The sequence below is a fragment of the Sander lucioperca genome, chromosome 22, assembly GCF_008315115.2.
Source record: "Sander lucioperca isolate FBNREF2018 chromosome 22, SLUC_FBN_1.2, whole genome shotgun sequence".
NCBI classification, from domain to species: domain Eukaryota; kingdom Metazoa; phylum Chordata; class Actinopteri; order Perciformes; family Percidae; genus Sander; species Sander lucioperca.
In genome coordinates this window covers 14,565,250-14,581,342 of record NC_050194.1, presented here as the reverse complement: position 1 = coordinate 14,581,342, position 16,093 = coordinate 14,565,250, and the positions used below count along the sequence as shown (strand labels likewise).

The following is a 16,093-nucleotide window of genomic DNA, read 5'->3' as shown; positions in this document are numbered from 1 at the left end:
GGTCGGCTGTCTTTGAGCAGAGCTGGCTGACATCATTGTCACAGGGGGTTTGGGGGGTGGGGGGGGTGGTTGGCTGGGGCAGGGCTTGAAGCTCTACAGCTGAGCCAGTTTCCTATGAAAGCTGGAGAAGTACTATATGCCTTGGTGCATCCAGTTTTACACATTTAGTGTGTGCCTGTCATCTGAAATTGTACTCTACAATCATGACGCACTAACAATGTCTTCCTTTCTTCTTTGCAGCACTGGGATGATTTTAATGGAGTGAGACACTGCTGACAAGTGAGAGCTACAAGAAAGCTGATCTATATATGTTGGTTTGGACAATTGAAGTTGCAACTTGGGATCTTCTCACCTGCATTTGAAACCCTAAACGGCATTGAACTTTAAAATGGATGGAATAGACACCTTACAGAGCTTGGCCCCAGAGACCAAGGCTGAACGAATTGCTCGGTACAAGGCAGAAAGGAGGAGGGAGCTTGCTGAGCGCTATGGCAACACAGACGAATTCACCTCCAAATATGTCCGCAGGGACAGGAAAATTGGAGACACAGCCGAAACAGTGTCTTCAGAAACCAAGGAGAAGGAAAAATGTGAGGATAATGGATCAGAGCAAACATATACCAGGAGTGGCATCAGGAATAAAGCAGCAGAACCTGTGGCGCACACTGATGATGAGCCCACCCAAGAAAAAGATGGTACCACTCACCTCAAAACAGACCCAATTTTATCATCTAAATCAGAAGCTGTCTCCTCCATGAAGATGTCCTCTCATTTGAGGTGAGTTTATTCACATTTTCACAAGTTAAAGAATAATTTTAGCCCACTTCTGTTGTTTGTGTAAGACCAGCCACAGTGTTGTTCTCAATGGGACATAAACTTGACCATGAGACATGAAACACAAAGCTGCCCAAACATCAAACATGCAAACATCACATCAGCGCCATGCTCACGTACCGACAGCGTTCATGCGACACTGAGTGTCTGTAATCACTGCATTTGGAGAACACTTGGGTCTATCTTCAGTTTGAAGTAAACATGGCTGCTAACATTTCCAAAATTGGTCATGTGTGCAAAGCAGCGGACGGCCTCATTTATTTTGCTTGTTTTGGTTCAATTAACAGTCATATGGGGAATCTCGCATGTTTAACACATCTGGGAGTAACAAACTGGTATTGTCAGCCTGATCTGACTGACTTTTTCATAGTTTTTTCATTGGCTGCCAATGCCAGGAATGTTGTTTTTCAGATTTTTGTACATAGATGGGGTAAAACATATCCAGTCGTGGTAACTGTTTTGGGATGTTTGAGCTGTAATCAAGCTGGGGATTCTGCTGTGTGCACACAGCCAGACTTGTCTGTTCTTGAAAAACATCCTGAGGGAATGACGATGGAGACGAACTGAGATGGACAGAGTGCTGAGATAATGTCAGAGAATGGGGCTTGCAGGGGTGGGGGGAGTTTTCATGCCCTGCCAAGTTTTCATGCCCTGCGCTTAATGAAGCAAGACATCTAGATAGCTGTGAGTGATGGCTTGTTAGATATTGTGTACTGATTATTTTATAAGATTGGGAAAGGTCTTGTCTTGTGTTGTAATAGACTTGCAAAAGAAATACAGTCTGTGCAGCACACCATGTTTCAGCAAATCCCAGCAATCAAGTCAGTAGGGGTGTGCAAAAAAATGGATTCATATTCGAATTGCGATTCAAGCTCTACCGATTCAAAATCGATTCATAGAATTCCAAAAATCGATTCATATTTTTTTTTTAAATTTTTTTTTTATTGTATGTCTACTGAGAATCGTTTTTGAAGCGAAAATCGATTTTGAATCGAATCCTGAGCCTAAAAATCAATACTGAATCGAATCGTGATATTTTCTGAATCGTGCACCCCTACAAGTCAGTGTTCTACCTGCTCATGTCAATATGTTTAAGTGCAAAATGTAGGATTGAAATTGTTCCAGTTTAAAAATCAGTTTAGTGCTTATTCACGATTATGGAGGAAATTTAAATAATTTTTGTTTTTGCACATTATGAAATGTGAAAGGAACTGTTTTCGTCTTACCACAGCAGAAAGAATATTTGGCAAAATATAGAGTAAAGTCACACAAAGTTATGGACTACATTTTTAATTACAGAGAGCATGAATGCTGCTTGACGTGTTTGTCTCGCATGCCTGTCATGTCAGCTACTAATCTTGTAAATTTTGTTATGACGTTCGCTGCATGTCACAGTCCAGCTGTGCATTCTTGTCTGCTGGCATACTTATTCAACATACAGAGGTAAACAGAGGAGGCTTTATAGAGGCTATTGTTAATAGCCAAAAACTTGTCAGCTGATGATCCCCAGATATAAGTGGTTTAATTATATATACTGTACATACTCACTCACACATGTGTATGTACAGAAAAAACTAGAAATATACTAGAAATAGTAAATTAGATAGCAAAGATAAACAAATGCCAGAATACTACTGAAAAAATATACTTAGAGGGATGAAAAAGAATGTACATGTATATACTAGTGTAGAGTAAAATATACAACCTACATACTGTACATAGTATATATATAACAAAATTAAATATGTATATATACATATACAGTATATATGTAATGGGTTTCACCTTCAATTTTAGGGGGTTTTCAATTCCACCTTCAATTTTAGTTGTTTGTGTTTTATTAAGCATCCTTACAGATCATTCTGAATTGTATGTTAGTTCAACATATTCCAGATTCCTGGTAGACGTTCATGTGCTTTATTATTAGCGCTTCGCACGTAGTCACTGATCCTTCGTAGACAACATGTCGGTGTGTGTCTGTTACAGGAATAGCATTAGGAAACTGGAACTCTGCTGTTCCAGCGATAATGAAAACTGTCAACAGGTTAATCTGCCACAGACAAGAATCCCTTCTTCTTTCGCAATGTTACAGTTGAAGGGTGACATTCCAAAACACTGCATTTTGACATTTACAATTAAATGTATGATGTACAAAAGTAAGATTATGGGATTGGGAATATGTAACAATACATATGCTCTACAAAAATGCAGTTGATTTGTAGAAGATTTTATTCATCTATAGTGTGATGGATATTGTAGTATTTTGGGTTTGATGTTCTGTGTCATTAAGCGTGTGTAGTAAACAGCAGTAATTGTGCTCCTGGCACGTTGGGGTTAGCCAAACACCTTGGATTATAAACAGGACTGAATGGGTTTTGGGCTAATTATTGTTTACGTGGCTGAGCCATTACACAGTTCCAGTACCTGCCGTACGATGCACCAAGCTTTCCAACAGTTAAACGCACAAATTAGCGACATTCAAATTAAATATTTGAACAATGCCACACTCATGATTATGTCCCTTCTGTACTCTTACTTCATCCTCTCTCTCCCTGGCTTACTGTCTCACTTAATGCTTTGTGGGAATGTGAGGAAGTTTACTGTGTTTGACTAATGACTCGCCTGCCTTGATATGAAAGTGTTTAACTTTTCTCTCGTCACCCCCCCCCCCATTATTCTGTCTCTATTGCGGTTGCTCTTCTCTAGGGCTGGGTATCGTTAAAAAAAATGTCGATACCGGTAACAATACCAATAGCAATACCAATACCAGTTCCTAAACAATACTTTTTTCGATAAAAAATTTATAAAACAAAAATAAATTACAACATTACACATTATGGCACAATTTTTATTTTTTATTTAATTTATTTTCAGCTCCTACTACGTGAGCTCCGTCTCTGTGCATAACAGAGTTTTTCCTGCGTGTCTCTACGATGTGTAATGTTAGACAGCCAATCAAAAACAATATTAGAGCTTGGTAGAAGAATACTGCATGCTTATTGGCTCACTGAGGCTGAGATTTACTCCGTAGGTATTGAATTGGGTATTGAATGATGAGGCATTTTTTCGATGCTCGATACTTTAGAAGCAGTTCGGTCGGTGCCTAAAAAGTATTGAATTTGGTACCCAGCCCTACTCTTCTCGTCCTCTATCTGCACTCTACCCTACTCTTCTTCTCTGGTTAGTTTTTATGGGAGCGTAGGACCGATACACGCAGCCCATCCACTGTGGGTGGGATTGGTTAAGTGTCACTGAGCCCTGTAGTTGCAGAGGAGTGTGTTAGAGCTTGAGAACTAGGTGGCATCAATCACCAAGATCGCCATAGTCTGCAAACAGACTTTCTAGAAGCCGAGCCTTAAATTGGTAACTTTGTTCGACACTGTGTTATCATTTAAAGTAAAAATGTGTATTTTACACAGCCACAGATTGCTATGTTTTTCATTGCTTTAATTCTTGTTAAACCGACATTGATTTGTGATCTTCCATCACATTTTCCATCTCCAACTGCACCATATTCACACGCCGTAAATACCTTGGCCTGGCATTTTTAGATTCCCTGCTATATCGCAAAGCTGTACTGAGGCGTGCCACCCCAAAACTGACAAAACTTTCCGTGGTAGCTACACCCAATGCCCAAAACTTCTCATAATAATATACTGCTGTAAAAAATACTTTTCAACACTGTTTTGGAACTCAAACATGACACCAGTCCACGGAAAAGTCAGACGATACTGAGTCAGATCCCGTATTTAATATATTGTTATTTCCTTATAGTTCGTTGATGGCCAGCTTTTCACTCCGCCTTCGAGAGTGGCCTTTCAGCACAGCTATAAACACTTTTGCCTGTAGTATTTTCAAAACGGCATGCCGCTTGTCACCAGCTCACACTGCTGCGTGTTTGCCGTTTTAAGGGAGTACAGGTGGGTAGGGATGTCCCGATCAGGTTTTTTTGTCCTCGAGTCCGAGTCATTTGATTTTGAGGATCTACCGATACCGAGTCCCGATCCGATACTTCTATAATAATTCAACTTTATAATACCTCCAGACCGCAGACCTTCTCGCACTTTCCGCTTCAAGCTGCTTCCGTGTTCTACTTTGCCGGCATTTAACCAATAGCGTCTCTGCAACAAAGTGATGTCATGCCGCACGCGTTGCTGTTTCTGTGTGGAGTCAAAAGGGTCTAACTCTGTGCCACCGCATAACTATAGATGCGTTAAAAAATAATGAGAATATATATACATATATATCCGAGTCCTGATCGGGAGGTAACGTCCGATTCCGATCGAGTCTGAAACCACGTGATTGGGCCCGATTTCCGATGATGTGTGTGATCCGTGATCGGATCTGGACATCCCTACAGGTGGGTGTACACTAGGGGTGGAACGGTACACAGAAGTCACGGTTCGGTTCTTGCCTCGGTTCAGACATCACGGTTCGGTTCGGTACAATGGAGGGAAAAGCATAACAAAAATGCAGAAGGCAATTTTTTTATTGTGCATGTCTCAGGCTGTACCACCTAGTGTCATCCAGTCTCTCTCCCCTGAGCTAGCTGCAACAGCCTGAAGGGTATAAAGTAAGATAAGTAAACAGTAAACAATAAGTAGGTTACCCCACATCATCTCCAGACTCCATCTGGAACTTGTAAACAAAATAAGACAATCAGCTAGTAGTGTGATATGGGAGACAAGCGCTGCTCTCATATGTGAATGCACAGAGCAGGGATGTTAAAAGAGCAGCTTCGGTTACACAGACCAGTTGGCGAATTGTGGCGTTAGCTTCACACGCTAACAGCGGAGCTAGCAGCAAACAGCGAAGCTAACGGCGGAGCTAACAGCTAACGGCGGAGCTAAAAGCGGAGCAGCGGAGCAAATGGGCCTGGAAGCCATTTATGGTCGAGGCAAGAAGTGATACAGCTACAGTACGTCCGTGTTTGGTTGTATATGGAAGGGACTAGTTTGCTTCGTGTGGACTCACTGGACCGACTCGACATGTAGGCGGAGCTTGGGAGCTTCAGAGCTAAGGTGGGGCTACAGATTAGGTGTCCCTAAGAAACGCGTATGTAACAATAGTTCCACATTACATTAATTAATTTGCACGCAAGTTTTATTTATTTTTATACCGTGTATTCTCTGTGTAAATTCATGCACCGAACTGAGACGCTCGTACCGTTTCGGTTCAATACGAATACATGTACCGTTCCACCCCTAGTGTACACAGATCAGAAATGGATCTAACTGAATTTAGCCAATACGACCCTTAACAAAATGCCTGCATTGGTTCAAACCTGCAGATCGGCTTGGGGCCAGCTCCCCTCCTTCAGTAACCTTTGACCCCTCCCAGATGTCCACCGCAATTCTCTATTGTGTTAAAAGCAGTTCTCTCCCCTCCTCCTGTTACATCATCGCTGCTACCCCACAGGCAGCTGCTGTCCCCATCCATATTTAACGCCCATTACTTAGAGATGAATTGCTATCTTCAGAGGCATCGCTGTTATATCAGTGCCAACATGGGACTGGAAGAACAGCATGAGTAAACGTAAGATCATACGCAGCACTGTAAGTGGCTGTCTGGAGCTCTGCTGATAGTTTGGTTCATATTACACCTTTTTATGTGGCTTGAGTGTCAGATATTTGGATTATAGTTGTTGACTCAATATTCTCATTTTTCTGTCTAGTTTGCAAACCTCAGTTGTAACCGACACATCATTTCTGTCCTCACTTCAGAGTCTTAGAGAGTGACCTCATTTGTCTCTCTCTCTCTTAGGCTGCTGGAAACCGATGACACAGAGGAGCCAAAGGGTAAGACAAATTCTCCACTTTCACTGCACTCAGATCCTCTTTTGTCCCACAGACTGCTTTTATCCCTGAACTCATTCAAGTTCTCTCTATTACTCTGTGTTAAACGAATACTGAGCTCATTGCTGATGTCAGATCACCTACCTGGTTTATAGATGTTGGCTATTTAATACTCTGCCACTGCGGAGGAGTGAAAAAAAAAAAAAAAAAGCATCTACTGCTCTGTTTTGTTCTCTGTGTAATTTAAAGTGAATGTTTTTCCTCAAGCAATGCTTTTTTTCTATCTCCAAAAATAAAGGAGATCATGTTTGGCACGTGTCTGCAGACTTATGTTCAAGAACTGTTAGAGGTGTGCGTTTACACGTGTGTCTTTCTGTGCAACTGTCTGATTCTAATGCAAGTACACTGGAAGTGTGTTTCAGCCAGCTAGCATTATTAACTAATTTTGGAGTCTGCTGTTATAGAGAGGAGAAAATGGCGGAGTTTACACATGGGCCGCTGGCTGGTTTTCCCACTCACATTCAGCCACCTGAGCCCACGGGCTGAGTCTGTCCGTCTGTCTGTCTGTCCGTCTGTCCGTCTGTCTGTGTCAGACGAAATGCTTACTCATGGACTGCACAGGTTCTACTTTCTTTTCAGTAAACTGAATTATGATGATGAGAAACTGTGACATTTAAAACACAACATGAAGACAGAAATGAACAATCAGTGGCTACTAATAATCTGCTCACTGCTGCATATTGCTACTTACATTTTTACATACAATAGCCTTTCTGGTCTGTTAACACGCAAACAGGAATTTGAATAACTGGATTTGTTCCCTAACTAAATATTTTCCAGAGGTTTTTACCATTTATTTATTTATTTTTTTATGTATTCTGCAGAGTATTTGATAGTAGTATTTGATATTTGAAAGTATTTATAATGACATTGTAAAAAGTAAAACAAATATTTAAAAGCAAATGCCACGATGTATTTTAGTAAGATTTAGCCTGTTAGACCACATCATTAATTTAGGCAAAACAAGGACTTCTGAGGACTTCCTTTGCTTTGAATGATTGATTCTCTGCCAGTAGTAGAAATTGTAAAAAGAGGAACAAAGAATAGCCAGTGTATATCTGTAATTGAGAGAGAGAGAGAGATGTGTGTGTGTGTGTGTGTGTCTGTGTCTGTGTCTGTGTCTGTGTGTGTCTGTGTGTGTGTGTGTGTGTGTGTGTGTATTCGCACGGCTGATGAGCTTCCTGTCCAGGCTGGCTCTGGCAGAACGCCTCTTGTGGTCACATCCAGGGTTTCCCCAACGCTTCAGCTCTCCCACGAGCCAGCAATGCATACACACACACACACACACACACACACACACACACACACACACACACACACACACACACACACACACACACACACATACAACCGGTTCACAGTGAACATATTGTGGAAGCCTTTAGTTAGATGCGTGTTTCCACTGCACAAGTGCGCTGTCATGCTCATATTAGCAGAGTGCATTCAGAATTATTTCAGTTCACTATGACTTAAAGTAAACTCTCCATTGTATTTCTGCTTTAAAACAGTATGCAGATTTGAAAAACTCTACACTGGGTTAGGGTTAGGGTTAGAGTTGGCTGATATTCACATTTGTGCAGACATTATTGGCCATTACAAGGTCAAAGGCCCATCCAATAAGCTCTCAGCAGATAAGACTGAGCAGTCATTTGAGATGGATGAAAACACTTATGGAAAAGTCAGTGAACTTAAGTGGAGGTTTTTCCATCTCTTGAGTTTTTTTTTCTTCTCTCTCTCTCTCTCTCTCTCTCTCTCTCTCTCTCTCTCTCTCTCTCTCTCTCTCTCTCTCTCTCTCTCTCTCTCTCTCTCTCTCTCTTTGTCTCTCTCTCTCGCTTTGGATGTTGGATGGATGATGATGTGAAAAAGATTGGACTGGAGTCAAAGCTAAGAGAGTACAGTCTGCAGGGGAATCACCGGTCTGCAATGTGTATTGTGTCATCGTCTGAACTAAATCATGCTAAGTTCTGGACAGCAGGGGATCTTGGAAACATAAATATATCTGAGTATTAAAAAACTAGAGCATTAGGCCTCAATGGAACAGCTTTCTTTCCATTGGAAAAGGGGGGTTTGTCAGAGACACTATTTGGATTTTCAATTGTTTTCTTTGGATGGGGAACAATTTTAGCCTGAAATGACTCACTGTCAAGGCAATAAAAACTGATTTGTGGATTGTGAGTGTGCTGATTTAAGAAATTTGTGTTGTTGAAAAATCATTAAATGTAATGGTTTCCTTTAGTTCGGATAAGAAGATTATAAATCTCAGGGCTGTTTTTGATTAGAGAACTCACATGAGAAATAATTCTCTTTCTCGCTCGCACACACACAATCCTGGTTTTCCTTTCTTTACAGTAAGACATTCATTATCTCACATAAACGGATAGATGCAGTATGGTTTTACCTCTAAATCTATTGGAGCCCAGTGACTTTTCAAACTCATCCTGAGGCCAGGGAAATACCCCTACCGTCATTTCCTTTTCTGATCCAGAGACACCTGTGTAGAATTACTGAAGCCAATAAGATTACATACTGTCACTTTTCCTGGCTACATGTTTTAAGTTGTTATCCCCAGCAAGAAAAACTTCCACTTTCAAAGACTCACTGGAAAGACTCTGGTGTGTGTGTGTGTGTGTGTGTGTGTGTGTGTGTGTGTGTGTGTGTGTATTCTTTTTAGTTGACGAGAAGCATGTGGACTCAGCCAAGAGGACTTCCAGGATATCTCTTCTTAAGGTATAGTATTTTAGATTTGTCTGCCTATTCCGTTCATCTAAATGTTTCTTGTGGTTTGATTGAGTACATTGTGTATGTGTTTGATTGTCTTTATGTAGCTTTTGCCCAAATTTAGATTTCATAGCTCCAAATGATAGCACGCACTAAACCAAATCCAAGCTTCGAAACACATTCATAAACTTGTGAGTGAAGTCGCAGATGTTATTTCGATATTTTTTTCGACAGTCTAAGGTTAACTCTTTTCATTTCCCTTGCTGATTTACTCCCAGCCTTTTCCAACGCAGCTGGTGTACGCTTCAAGCCCCCTGGATCTTTGCTCCATTAATAACAAATTGAGTTGTTCCATACAGCACTGAGCTGTCCCGCACCTTGATGCACACTCGGCCAAAGTCTTGACTTCACACACACACACACACACACACACACACACACACACACACACACACACACACACACACACACACACTGTCTGCCTTAAGTCCTCATTCTACAGTCTGTGAATGTTTTAAAGCGACGGTGGGAAGAAGAAATCTAGAGAGCTTAAAGATCCATTCAGGAACAAAACTTGATAATGCCCCCAATCCTATGGGAGATATACACAAGTGTGTGCTTAAAAATATAGACAGTATCTGTATTTCCCAGGCTGCTTAAGTTTCAGAAGTGGTTAGGTTTCATGATATTGGATGTAAATAGCTGTTCTAACTTGGCCTTCACTGGCCAGGAGCTGTGCCAAGGTTGGTCAAGTGAACCCAGATGGCAGCAAAACCTGCTGGGAAAACAAACTCCCACAACAAGGCTATCTTACCATCATGCTGCCTTTTGTTTTCTTTTTTTTTCCTGCTCTCTCCATCCTTTGTTCTGACCTAGATCTCTGTTATTTTAAGGTGTCTCACTTGAAAATCATCAGCTGTAACAGATACTCCTTTGCTGTCTCCACTTTTCCCTTATCATTCATTTCTGATCCAAAATCTCTGTTGAAAGTGAGTCAGTGTCTCCAGCAGGAGAGACAGACCAGGAGTGAGGTTACAGTACGTCTGCTCTCCAGCATGGATGGAGGCAATTAAATGTGTACATGGAGACTTCTGGAGAAAGATACAGCTCATTTATATTTGAAATTTCCTGAGTATATAAAAAACTTGTTTGTCAGAAGACAATACATTCATGCTGGGTGGAAAATAAGCTCCTTTTTTATAATCAGTGAGCATAAGTCAGTTTGGAAGAGGCCTCTAATTCTGTAAGCTTTGCTGTGTAATTTTGTGAGAAAAGAGCACTTGATTTCCATTACTTGGCACACAGCTGGAGATCCACTTATCCTCAGTGGGTCACCCCAGGGCCTCGGTAGAGTGTTTACTGACATAGGTCTCACCCAGCTGCAGAGTTCACACTGTACGCATGTGTGATGATTACACCAAAATGATTTACGACAATGTTTCTACCCCTCGGGTCTGAAAATGGACAGCGAGTCAGAATGAGAGTGACCCATTTAAGAAATTATAAAAAATGTATAAAGTCTCAAAAATGTGTTTTGCTTTTTGTTACTTCACTGTGATGGCTGAGCTTCTCCGTTCAGATTGATGTTTGTGTAGAGTTTGACACTAAAAGGCCATTTTCACATTCATCTGCTGAAGCGCGAAAGTTCCTCTGAGTTCACCTTAAAGGGGAACTATGCAGTTTTTTTAAGCTTAATTTACCTTAACTGAACAGCTTCAGAGTCCTTGGAATTGTTATATGACTTTTTTCGAGTTGAATGGTGGTCGTCTCGCTCCCCCCTAGCGCCTGTGAGCGAAAAAACCACCCTTGCGAGCCGCTGACCTCGGCGTCAGGAAGTATCGCGTGATATCAGGTCTCGCGATGCAACGAATTGCTTCACGGCACTGCACACATACGCCCATTCAGGAACCGGCTAACAAAGTAGCGATGGAGTTTTTCACACTATCGTCATGGCTGAGCCAGCAAAAAAGAAGCAGAAAGCTAGGAAAGCATTGTCGGAGGAACAGAGAAAGAGGAAACGGCAGACTGACCGAGCGAGGAGTCAGACACAAGTAAACATAGGAGCTGCCAAATATGTATTCCGAAGCTGTAGGAGGAGCTCTATAGAGAAACCTGCGAGCAAAAAGCGAAAACAGCGAAGAAATGGCCAAAACTACATAGCGCCTCTTTAAATCTGAGATGAACGTACAAGCATAATTTATGACATCACAACTAGCTTGGAGGCAACCCTGGTCCAATATACAACTTACACAAGTATGACGTGGAAAGCCTCCAGCGCACATACACTTGAGAATGGACTTTTCAGTGAAGTAGGACACATTTAAACTTTTGAAATGATACACATTTGCATATGAATAAATTCTGGATTTTTTTTGAGTAAGGGAAGAAAGATGTAATTTATAAGATTTTTTTTCTTTTGTGGAAAAACTATATCAAACACAAAGCAGCATATTGTATATGTCATATAGTATGTCTGAGGGGATCTTTAACATTTAAAGATAGTTAAATATTAACAAAAACAAAGCATAATAGCACCCTTGAGGACATTGTACTTTAATGTGGAAAATGCAGTAGCAGCAGTATTCATCTCTCTCTGTTTTAGTATTGTATGTACTCAGGGTGGGTAGGTTTACTTCACAATCACTCGCACACTACAGCATTGACCTGAGCAACTCCTGGAGCATTTGAAGGGTTAACTGCTTTGCTCAAGTGTATGGGTGGAGTCTCATTCATTTATTCCCTCCCCTTATCAAGATTTGTTTTTTACAGCTAGTGTAGGACGTAAGCAGAATTTCTTGCAAACATAATCCTAACCTTTAGGCTGCCGCCGCCCTTCTCTCTACCTGTAGGAGCTGGAGGGGTCGGAGGATGGAAGCAGCGGCCAACGTGCCAATGACAGGGTAAAGTGTCCGCTAATGAGCAGTAAAGCAGAGGAATCCTCTACCAGGTAGGCATGTTGAAACTGATTTTTATTAACGGCAAAGTTCTAAATGAAACTGTGACTGACACTGTAAACCTTCTGCTGGCAGGTTATTGTTAAGTGTTGGACTAGCTGCTTTTCAACTTTGAATGGAGACTGCTTTTTCACCATTCAAGTCATAGATGTTGTGGTCTGCGGTACATAACATATGCCACAACACGAGCAAGTAGAACAGATTCACCAACTGACACACTCACACACAGGCCGCGCAGACACAGCGGAGCACAGAGGTAATTACAGACCAATTGAATGGCTGTCTGATGTGAACAGCTGCAGAGATAAACCAGATAAACCTGCAGAGCTTGCCCTCTGTAATACCGCACTCTCTCTCTCTCTTGCGCACGCGCACACACACACACACACACACACACACACACACACACACACACACACACACACACACACGCACGTGTATAAACAGACAACACTCAGGGCTGTGTGGTAGCCATGGTGATACAAACCAGACTAAAGTTAATAGCTGCAGCAGTGAGAGCAAAACTGAATTTAGCACTGTAACCACTGGAGTTAAAAGTCTGGACTGAACTGCAATGTATATGTATTATCTATCTATTAGAAATGTCGTGTGTGTGTGTGTGTGTGTGTGTGTGTGTGTGTGTGGATAGGCCAAAGACATAAGTAAGTTCATTCCTGTCCTGTCATATTTTTTTCCACTTGGAGTTTGAACTGACCCATGGACTATTTTCAGTTTCTTCCCAAGTCAGAAGTGATATATGATATATGTTTGACTTTTTGCAACTGAACCTTTTTGATGTACAGAGATGTAAATGACCTTTTCAGCAAAGTTCAATTGCACTGCATGCAACAAACCAAACATTTTCATTCAAATAAATTAAGCTTACGACAAAATCAAAAACGATAGCACAAAAAAAAACATTGCTCAGGAGATGAGAAGCATGCTAAAAGCAAAAGTGAATGTGTCTGAGATTCCAAAGGTCAACAAAACTCACATCAGACAAGGTTATTGTGAGCTGAGCGGTGTCTTAGGGAATTCAAAGTTCAGTGTGTTTGTCATTATGCTGGCCCAGTGCCTATATTGATTACAACATTCAAAATCACTGTTTATTGATTTTGGCAACACCCTTTGTGTTAGTCAAAATCAAGGAAAACATGACACAAGCTTTACCCAGATAGATTTAGTAACATTGACTTCAGGGTGGTTGTAATACATAAAAAAACACTAATAAATACAAATGGTAAGCCATCTTTTTCCTGCAATTCCATTATGTAATGGCTGAGTCGTTTTTACATCAAATTGAGGAAAAACATATTGTTTTCTCCTCTTCCTGTCTGTTTCCACCATCTTCATCCTTTCTTCCACTTATATTTCAGCCTTTCCAAAACTGATATAAGCAAGTTAATGGATGATCAAGAGGCCACAGATGTAACTTCATGGAAGGAGCAGCAGGAATATGCTTCCCCGGTCGAAGAAACGGTCAGTATTTTTTTCCATTTTATACATTACTATTTTATTACATTACTATTTTTTATATATATATATATATATATATATATATATATAGAGAGAGAGAGAGAGAGAGAGAGAGAGAGAGAGAGAGAGAGAACTAAATGCCACATGGTTTCCATAACTCAGTAAGCTGAAATGTAAAAGTCATCTCTCTGGATGGTGTTATGGAAAGATCATATTTTTGACCACGGCTGTTGCACCGCATGCAAACCAATTCCAAAACTCTTACTCACCTTAACTTTGGCTCTCTTTACCTCTGGGTCTGGTTTAGTTTAGTTTTTTAGTTTTTGAAGTTGACGTGTAGATTGTAATTCATGTCACTTATGTACAGTTGCACACACACACACACACACACACTCACTCACTCACTCACTCACTCACTCTTTTAACTGGATAAAATGTGAACACGTCACCCAGATGTTAAACTGATCCTCACACGGTTATGAATGTATGTATACGTACTGTATACCACACACTATTGCCCCCACAAGTTTTACGCTCCGGTGTTTTTCATTTAAGAAGACCACCTGGTTAGCGTTGCACTTTTACCTGACCTGGCCTCTCGGTCTGCTTCTTCCTTCAACTCCTCCTAAATCAGCAAATCAGCACTCCCTCATAACCTTTGACCTGTCAGCAAGACGTCTGCTGTTGCTCCAGCTGCTGTTGTTTCGACTAAGCAACAGCAGATTACACACAAAAGGGGGTGTTTAGATGTGTCATTTCATCAGAGATGGGAAGTAACAAAGTACAAATACTTAGTTACTGTACTCCATTAGATTTTTCAGATATTTTTACTTTACTATTTATTTTTGTGCCGACTTTTTACTTTTACTCCTTACATTTTTAACACGAATATCGGTACTTTCTACTCCTTACATTTTACAAAATTGGCTCGTTACTTTAGTTTCAAATAATTTCAGTGGAGTTACCGTTATTATTTTTCACGTCATCAATACCGTATTCAATCCAATTGGATGGGAATATACGTTGCACTTGGCGCACCACTACAAGATGACTCGACAGATTCGGCGGCATTCATTCGCAGCAAATCATTGCATAAAAAGTATGGGGAACTTCTTAATTAATGTCTGTTTTGTAATTCATATTTTATTTATTCTTTATTTTCTTTCCAGAAGCCATATTTGAGCACACACACATGTAGATTCCTTTAAATGTTAAGGGGAAGATTAACAAAGAGAAACTGGATCTGTCAGTCAGAATCTTATTAACCTTAATCTTATTAGTCCCAGTCTCTGTCACAGTGATCATATATGTGATGTTTTAGGCAGCTATCCATTTAAAATGTAGGCAATGGCATATACTATTAATATCATAATATAATATGATATTTTCCATGTCCACTGAAGTTTCTCAGCTTGCACTCTAGTAACATTTGTGTGGTCCAGGTAGCTTTGCATAAAAAATGGTTGTCATTCGCAAAGCTACTTTTACTTTCATACTTTTAAGTAAATTTCCAAGCCTGTACTTTGTTACTTTTACTTGAGTAAAGAAGTTAAATCAGTACTTCTGCTTTTACCAGAGTATTTTTTAACACAAGTATCTGTACTTTTACTTGAGTACGGGAAATGAGTACTTTTGCCATCTCTGCATTTCATGTTCGTGTTTGCTATGTGTGTCTCTCTTGCATTTTGAAACAAGTATTACTCTTTAAAATGCTTTTTAAATGCATGATCACATTCTTACAATTGGTAATATTTTATTTTATGGTAGCTCAGACTACAAAACGCTTGTGTCTCACAATTACAACTTTACTTCACACAGCATGTGTTTTTTGTAAACGTTTTTTCTTCTTCTTAGAAAAACAACAAGCATAAGTGACGTCCCATACAAGTCTCCCAGACTCATTGACAAGGACAGTCTTCACGGACTTTCTTGACACACTGTTTCTCTCTGTTTCAGACATTAACTCTTGGGCTATTGGATTTTTACTTTATTCCTCTTTCTAACTACCATTGTCTTCTTTTTCTCCAGCTCTAAGTCTTCTTTTTTTCTTCTTACTTATGTCGATTAAACCCCTTCAACATTCTCGACCTCCACCTATTAACCCAGACTTTCTTGATAACAGCAGTAGGTCAATGAAAGCAGAAATAGTAGTAGTTGAAACAGAAGTATGTGTTTGTCAAAAAGAGAGAGAAAAAAGGAATTTCACTGTATGTGTGGAAACTGCAAAGGAGCTGAAATTGGAAAATGTCGGTCTGG

General features: G+C 40.4%; 1 protein-coding gene across 3 annotated transcripts in view; it reads left to right on the top strand.

The window, feature by feature from the left end:
• Positions 1 to 16,093, top strand: part of svild (supervillin d) — a 51,828-nt gene that overhangs the window by 14,027 nt on the left and 21,708 nt on the right. For all 3 annotated transcript variants that reach the window (XM_031315003.2, XM_031315002.2, XM_031315004.2), the window contains 5 exons: positions 241 to 777; positions 6,598 to 6,632; positions 9,361 to 9,416; positions 12,257 to 12,354; positions 13,738 to 13,840. In XM_031315003.2, the coding sequence (XP_031170863.1) occupies positions 389 to 777; positions 6,598 to 6,632; positions 9,361 to 9,416; positions 12,257 to 12,354; positions 13,738 to 13,840 (681 nt within the window). In that variant the 5' untranslated portion in view covers positions 241 to 388. The remainder of the gene's footprint in view (positions 1 to 240; positions 778 to 6,597; positions 6,633 to 9,360; positions 9,417 to 12,256; positions 12,355 to 13,737; positions 13,841 to 16,093) is intronic.